Below are 8,418 nucleotides of genomic sequence, written 5' to 3' on the forward strand. Positions count from 1 at the left end.
GCGGATGCAAAGCAAGGGAGAGAAGAGGTGGAGTGAAAGAAAATGGGACCGGGAGGGGGATTGGGTGGGCCGAGGGTGTCGGAGTCCTATGTTTCGGGTGTCCGGACTACCGCAAAGCTCCCACACTTTCGTCTCCAATTTGCAGGAGAAATCGCGTCCGGACCGCCCCGCGGACCGATACAGACCCGCGTTGGATGACTTGCACGGTCCGGACAATGTAGTTCGGACGGTTGCAGGAGGTTTACGGGTCCGTCTTGGAGATGCCCTAACACCACTATACGCAATATGTGCTTCTGATTCCTTTCAAAAAGATTCGCTTAGGGCGGGCCTTAGGGCATGTAGCACGGAGGCAGCACCTTACATCCACCTAAGTTTGGAGAGCTAGAGAAATTGCCAATACCGATTACCATTCAACCTCATATACTAGCTCACAGCATCTACAACCACATACAGTAAATCTGGCCCCTCAAACGATCCGTGGACATACCGGGCGCATCCACGAATAGTGAACATCCACACCTCATATTTCCTCTTCCACAATCGGACACCTCAATTAAAAATCCTCAAATCTATACAATATAGATCCTAATCTAAATCTTCGCCAGCACTCGTCTGGCCCATGGTTGTGTCCATGTCTAGAGGCTGGTTGAGCCCCTTGAAGTGAAGGTGCGGTCGCCGACGAGGTAGAGTAGGACATAGGACACAGACCAGCTCATGGGACTCGAGGCATCGTCGTCTCCCATGCCCTACTCTTCCTCCTCGGAGCGCATGGCCTGCACGTCGCCGGTCAATGTGAGGTCCACATTAGATCCATCGTGGTCAGAGCCTAACACGTCCGCCATGACGTAGTTGTCGTACCAAGGGCTGTCGGTCACCCCGTAATGACTACGCGGCGTGCAACTCTGCCTCGCTAGCCTCTATCGCGAGGGTTGTCGCTGCCTCGCGAGGCGGACACGTCATGCCATATTAGCCTTCCCATCGGACGGCCATAAGTTCGGGCATTTACCGCCGACTCGGTGCACCAACGAATGGGTTGCGCCTCCACCATGGCGTTGGGGCGCCAGACGGATCGCAGCGCCTCCGACAAGGCAACGGCGACATGCCACACGCCGGATCCAGGCGCCATTTGGGCGGACGCAATGGATTCCTGCACAATTGATTCCGACAGCTGTTGGGCATACTTCTCCCGGGAGCGACAGAGCGCAAGGCGGACAACCATCTCCTCCTCGAGCCCGCATGGGATGAGGTCCCAGTCCACAGATCAGGTGACCGAGGACTCGGATCCGCTGCCCGCCATGTCAGAGAAGGCCGGAGATCATCGGAGGGGAGCTTGGGGCGGAGTCGAGTGCAATGGAGTGGAGTGGCTAGGGTTTGGTCCCTGAAGCGGATGAGGACGAATATATGTGGGATCAGGGTGGGCCAGCATGGGTTGAATCCAATGTGGCAGACGGGCCCAGGCCTCCCCACATCCACCCTAGATTTGGGTTGCATAGGAGTGGTGCCGGTGAGCCAGGATGTATAAGGCAGCCTGAGGCATCCGCCTGGGTCGGGTTTTTTGACCGGTCGGTGTGTTTTCTCCCAGCTCGCCACATCTTTTTCGTGTTTTCTCTTTCCTTCCTTTTACTAGCTTTCTTCATCGAAACAACAATCTCCTCTACAAGCAGCACCTGCCTCCTTCAGGCTAACACTTTATTGCCACCATGGAGTCCAAACCTAGTTGTTGGGGTTACACAATGGCCATGCCCTTAGGGCATCTTCAACGGCAACCTATAAATTTCCTTCCGCATCTGTCCGCAAACAGCGGGGGACCAATCCACAGACATGGATGCGGGTGGCCGTCATCCAACGCTGCCCGCATACATTTCAAACACTATTAGAACAACCGGACAAAATTCGTGCAAACATGGCTGGATTTTCATACAAATCGGACGAAGTTCATGCAAACACGGCGGATTTTCATTAGATTTCGTATAAACATGACGAAATTCATTACATTTCAAAGATAGTTCAACTAAAAGCGGTGCTCATCTCACTCCTAAACTAAAAGATTATCGTCGCCCGTTCCCCGTCTCTGGCCATGAGCCCCAAAAATGAAGCTTTGCCTTCTCTAGCTTCGCCTCCGAAGCCCCAGGAACTGAAGCTGTCCGCCTTCATGTCGCCACCAAGCAACTAATCGGCGACGATGCTCAGCCCGCTAAGCTTAGCGTTGACGGGAGGGGACGAGCGGTGGCCTTTCTGGGACCAGAGCAGCGACGGCCTCCATGCACTACTCTTCCTCGCTGTTGGTGGCGCGCGCGAACGTGACGGCTTCGTGGTCGTGGTGGCGGGGCGTGGCCTCGACGGAGCCAGGGATGTCGTCCTCATCATCGATCACCCCGAACACCTTGTCCACCAGCTCATCGCACTCCTTATATGCGGCCGCCATCTCCGGGTACCGCCAACGGGCGAGGCGTATCTCGCGGGCGGAGCGGTAGGAGTCGAGCAGCGCCGCCTGCTCCGCTAGGTCCTCGTCCGGCGCGATCGCCCTGCCGGCGAGCTGCTCCTCCACCTGCAGGTGCTCCTGGGGGAGTTGGTGGTTGTAAGCGGCATCGGCCTGCACCTCCCGGAACTGCTCCTCTCGCTCCTCCCGCACCATGTCCATGTAACGGGCATGAGCCTCGCCGATGGTCATGGTGCAATGCACCGGCGAGGGTAGCGTGGACGAGGAGGCTGACGCCGGCTCGTCGGCGGCAACGCCCTCCATACGTCGCAGTCCTCCGGCTGAAGCAGGCAGCAATGGCAGCCATCTCCTTCTTCTGCTCCAGCGCCAGCCCATCCCCGAGAACTTTGGCGCGAGGAATCCATTGTGGGAGTGGTGCGGAGAGGGATCGGGGCAGATGACTGCGGCTATGGTCATGGCAGCAGTTTATATAGCAATGATGGGCGACAGAGGGACGGACGAGTGGAGCGAGAGTAGCCGCCTAGGCAACCGTGAGTCATTAATGTGGGCGGCAGACAGACGGACGACGTGTCATTTGATCACGAATCACGTGCACCAGGAAGCAACGTCGGCGACGCTCTCTCAGCCGACGCGCTGCTTCAATGCCGACGCCAGTGAGCGGTCGCGTTCGCTCTGGCCGGACATGAATGCGGGCAATGACGTTCTAGAGCGGTGTTGATCGTTTCGGACAGAAAGCACGCGAGGGAGTGGGTTTGGATAGGTCAGGACGGTCAGAAGCGGACGTGGCAGCGGTCCAAACTTCTGCAAAGCCTCCTCACGTTTGTCTTCGGTTTGCGGGCAAAAATACATAAGGACCGTCATACAAACCGATACAGGTCCATATTAAATGGCTTCCACGGTCTAGAGAGCGCGGCCCGCAAGGTTCGAGGGTCGTTGGGGATGCCCTTAGAATCTCTTTGATTCACGGGATTCCCAGAATGTGGGAAGAGAGTACTTTCGTTGGAGTACTCTCTTGTACCTACAGGATTACAAAACTATAGGAATTTGGATGGAAGAGTGTCTGATAGCACCAAAAAGGAAAAATAATTCTATGTAAAAATTCCTAATAATTCCAATCATGCTAATCAAACGACCACCGGAGAGAAAAATTCTAAGGATCTAAATACTGTAAAATTCATTGGAACCAAAGGAGCCGTAAGTTGACACGCTGCGCTCGGGCTCTGCAAGAGTAAGGAAAAGAATAGAGAAATGTTTTGAAAGAAACGAATATGCAATTCGGAGCCGAGCTCATCTACACCCTATGAACAGTAAAATCAAAATAAATACCAAAGAATTCAAAATTTTCCATATCTTTTTGTGGTGAGAGATGCTAGAGTGTGTGATGTTCGTGCCAAATTTTAGAGCATTTGGACATCTGAGTAGCTCTCAGCAAAAAAGACAAATTCAGGTCCGAATAATACAAAACGTAAACTTTTTCAGACCCCGAAATTGTCTTATTTGCTGAGAGCTACTTAGATGTCCAAATACTCTGAAATTTGGCATGAACAACACGCACTCAAGCATCTTTCACCACAAAAAAATTCAGAATTTTTTGAATTTGTTTTGTATTTTTAACGATTTTACGTCCACTCCCGGGCTCATCCGAGCACGGGAGCCAAAACGGCCCGTCCGAACTGCTATATAAAGATCTGTTTTAGGAGCTCCGTTGAACAAGATTAAACGGGATACGATAAATGCAACTTAGCCCGCCAAGCTTAGAACACAATGCTTAGCTAAATATAAACATATTTTTTGAATTGCCATACGTGGAGAACTAAGTGGTAAATGGAGAGACAAAACTGCTTGCTGACCCACAAGCACCCGCTTCATCTAAAACACAGAAATTTCACAAGAAAAATACAATTCCTGCAGAATTCAAGAAAATTTCACGTGTTCCAAACAACGCTCTAGAAGCCTTCTTCACAAATCGGTATGTTCATAACTCTGGTCCTAAAGCTGGTACAGCACCGTATCATACATTCTAGCCAGATAAATGTATATTCATGAATAAACTTCGCAATGTAATTAATAAACAGGCTACAGCCATCAACATGTCTGCTGTAATTTAATTAATTAGGACGCAATAAAATATGTTCAGTAAGCATCGCCATAATAATCAAGAAACCAGCAGCAGCCGTCAGCCAGTTTGCTGCATTTTAACTAGGATAAGGTAAGTTCGTCAGTAAGCTTCGCCATAGCACTAAATAAACTAGCTAGTGGACTCCACGGGTATATTCGACTGAATAATGAAAACAGCAAGATAACTACACTAACCAGCCTTTTCAGCATTACCATTTTCAGCAGGTCCCTCGTTCTTCAGCTCATATGCCTGGTAAGGCACCTCGCTCATTGGCCGAGGGACAGGACGGCCTGCGAAGTCTTCAGGAAAGAACGTGAAATCAGGCCCAAAGTTGAACCTGACCTCACAATTCGGCTCATCAGGCAGTGAGTACATTGATGCAGCTGGGTAGTAGCGCCCTCCAGGAATATCCTCAAAGGCCGTGCCTTGGCATACCCCGTTCTTGAAGTAAACTATCTCACTTCCTACATTTGCAGTTAGATTGAAGTCAATAACAAGACAACAGGCCCTATGTATAGAGTTTGGAGAAGTTGGAAGCAGGAAGTGCAAGGGCAAGACAACAATAGCTGGGATTCTTTATTTCAAAATGCAAAAACACCAAGGAAACACTTTCCTTACAGGGTCTGTTGACTGTATATGTACTGAACACCCCAATATTGAATATTGATCTACAATAGGGTAACTAAATCCTTGTAAACATAACAGTGAAATTTCTGATTTCACTAATGATGCAAGACATGAAGGTGCTATGATAGACTAGATATGCAAAAATGCGTGAACAAGAAATTAACCACAACGTCATAAACTTTGAATTCTCATACCAATGGGCTAACAAAGACATGGTTTGACTGAGAATCAGGAATGTGCAGAAGCAAGCGAACCAGCATAACTATGATGTGCCGGAAAAGCAGATGATACATTCTTATGAAGGGGTGGTAAGTAGTGGAGTCCACTGTGCAGAAGGGGGCAGCAAAGGTCAGAATTGCAAAGCTTTTCGTGGAACATGGACATTGCTAGCTTACATTTTGATATCTGAAACAATATACACCATCCCTAACAAAAACTAATTTAGTAAATTCATATAAGAATTGAGAAACTTGTATGAATTGCAACTGCTGCGTTTTAGAAGATGCCATTTGACATATGCCACTTGATTGATTTTCTTTTTATGCTTTAGTCAATGGACAGTATGCTGCATCCATCATCATGCTTCTGCATCAAATGCCACTCCATACTTCAAAGGAAATAATATCATCTATTAGGTTGACTAGGTGACTATCTATGGGAAATATAACAATATGAGTGAGTGAAATGAAATTAACGACGCATTTGGTTCCTGCTCATGTAATGTAATGGGTTTCGGTATAGGTAAGTGCCGCTTCTGATTCTTTTTTACGGGATATTGACTTTGTTTGGTTCGTTCGGTCCTGTTCGGTTTCCTAATCACCTTCCGCTCAGCTTGTTTCGACTTTGCGAAACCGCACATTGGAAATCACTACTACGGAAGACGTAGTATGCAAACCAAACGCATTCTGCACTTCCGGAAAGCGTGGGAATTGGAAACCGCACCAAATTCGCCGAACCAAACACATCGTAAGTTCTAGCATGTGCAATGGAGATTTGGAACACATATAAGTATCGCAGTGCCAAAACAGGTATTTGGAACTTGCATGAGCCATAAGGGTGAAAAGGACAGAATGCACCCAAATCAAAAAGGGGTGTGGTAGCTGCCAATGCAGTTGTGAAACATGGGCAGTACAAGAACAAATGACAAATGACATAGGTGCATAATTGCTGCATACGATGATCTATAAACTTTTCTAGTATCATAACTAACATACATACAAAATCAAGTAGCCCATATATTCACATTGAAAAATTACTCTCTTGAATATGTTATCCTAAAACCTAAGTACTCCATTCCTGCAGTTTAGCATAAAGGATGAACATATGAAGAGGAACCTTAAGAAAGATTACTCACCAGGAACAGGATCCGGCGTCTTTTTCTCATCCTTGAGACCTTGTGCATGGAAAGGCATTCCCTTGTACTTAACCAGGTCAGGTTGTTTGGGCTCATACAGCTCGCCCTGAGGCAGAGAAATGTAGAAGCCCAGAATATCTCCTTCGCCGTATCCTTCATCGGCATACTTATCCCTCCAGGCCTTGTACACCTTGGAGCCATCGACGCTGCGGTAACTGAAACCAAAGCTGTCGCAACCCACAGGTGTCTGGATGTCAGCCTTGTTGGTGGCCCAGCCGAGACGGGTGGCGCCGGAGCTACCAAGGTGCATGACCTTGACCTCAAAATACCAAGCACCGGATGCAATGCCACGGGTGGCACGTATCATTCGGTAGCCCTTGGTGCTGCCTGCGGTTAGGCGATCCTCCGAGACCTCGATCTTCTCGGACTTGTAGACACGCGAGAGGAGCACAGGCAGTTCAGGCCCGTCGTCGTTGCGTTCGGCCGCGAGGCGGGGTGCCGGGGTGAGGAGGAACTCGTCCTCGCCACAGGAGGGCCTGGGGCGGCCGCCTCCGCTGGCGCCGGCGCCGCCGGCGACGGCGTGGCCGGGCGGCTTGGCCTTCTTCTTCCCCTTGCGGGAGTTGGGCCTGGTCCAGACGCAGTTGCCGCCCTTCTTCTTGGACTTCTTGGTCGGCGGGGCCGGGGGCGCGAGGGTCATGTGCTTCCTGGCGGCGCCCGAGGGGTCGTTGATCCCGTCGTCCTCGGCGTCATCCACGGCCGCCGCGTAGAGCGGGGCGACGGCGGAAACGTCGGCGTCGGAGGCGGTGGCGGCGTCGGAGAAGGGGGTCTCTGGATCCGCGGCGGAGGCGGGGGTGTCGGGGAGGTTGGGGGTCCTGGCGGCGGCTTCGGGGGTCGGGGCGTCGGTGGGCGGCAGGAGCAGGTCGGAATCGGACGGCGGCAACATCGCGGGCGAGGGAAAGGAGGCGTCGGCCATCCGGGGAAGAGGAGCTGTAGGGAGCTGGGGATGGGGAAGCGGCTCCAGGTCGAGGGTTTGGGTGTGATTTGGGTGGCGAGGGTTTCGATTTTGCCTGGGTTTTGTTGGGGTTCAGGGGGGTCGCGAGCAGGAGCGCGGCGCCAAAGCTTCCTTTTTCTGGTTCGTGCTGCGGGGCGGGGATGGCGACGAGTTCACATGTCATCGGCGGCAGCGCGCTCGCGAGGAGCAACGGCAACGCCCGAGGCCGGAGACGTGAGCACCCCGCACGCACAGGCACAAACAAGTCCTACGCCCGTGGCTCGTCGTCATCCCATCTGCCTGCCTACTCTCTCTTTTCTTTCTAACACGGAAAGGGACTTATTATCGAGTGCGGCGATTGGATGCCACGCTTATTTTTTGCATTGTAGGCTATGTTTGGTAGCAAAGTATTGCAAAAACCATAGTATTGCAAAACTGCAATATTTTAGCATGTAGGCACAAGATACCACAGTTTTGACAGAACAAAGTATTTTAAAGTATTGAGAATACTGTGACATGTTTGGTTAGTGCTTGTATGCATCAACGTAACTTAGCTAGCTATAGTCGTTCGACGACACGTACGCATGGCGGCATGGGTTCCAGCGAGCTCGTCAGGGTGGAGCGCATGGGGCACATCGTGGTGCCATTCATGTTGGCGGCGGTCACGAGCAATGCGTGCTGGATGAGCAGCAGCTAGCAAGGTCACGGCATGGCGGCGGCTACACGGCCCGTGGCAAAACAGCACGCATACAACACATCTTTGACCAGCAGTAGCACACAACCAGGAGTGCGCAGGGCACATTCGAGCTCGGACAACAGTGCGTTGGGGGTTCGCGGAGCAGCCAGTACCGCGACCATGGCGTGAGTTGGCCAGCGGGGCAACCAGC

General features: G+C 51.3%; 1 protein-coding gene across 1 annotated transcript; it reads right to left on the bottom strand.

Moving 5' to 3' along the window:
* Positions 1-4,479: 4,479 nt before the first annotated feature.
* Positions 4,480-7,846, bottom strand: LOC109741382 (protein TRAUCO). The gene is made up of 2 exons (XM_020300463.4): positions 6,541-7,846; positions 4,480-5,023 (listed from the first exon to the last, which is right to left on the bottom strand). The coding sequence occupies exons 1-2, from the start codon at positions 7,511-7,513 to the stop codon at positions 4,749-4,751; spliced, it is 1,248 nt and encodes a 415-aa protein (XP_020156052.1). The 5' UTR covers positions 7,514-7,846; the 3' UTR covers positions 4,480-4,748.
* Between the last annotated feature and the right edge of the window lie 572 nt (positions 7,847-8,418).

The sequence above is a fragment of the Aegilops tauschii genome, chromosome 5, assembly GCF_002575655.3.
Source record: "Aegilops tauschii subsp. strangulata cultivar AL8/78 chromosome 5, Aet v6.0, whole genome shotgun sequence".
Lineage (NCBI taxonomy): Eukaryota > Viridiplantae > Streptophyta > Magnoliopsida > Poales > Poaceae > Aegilops > Aegilops tauschii.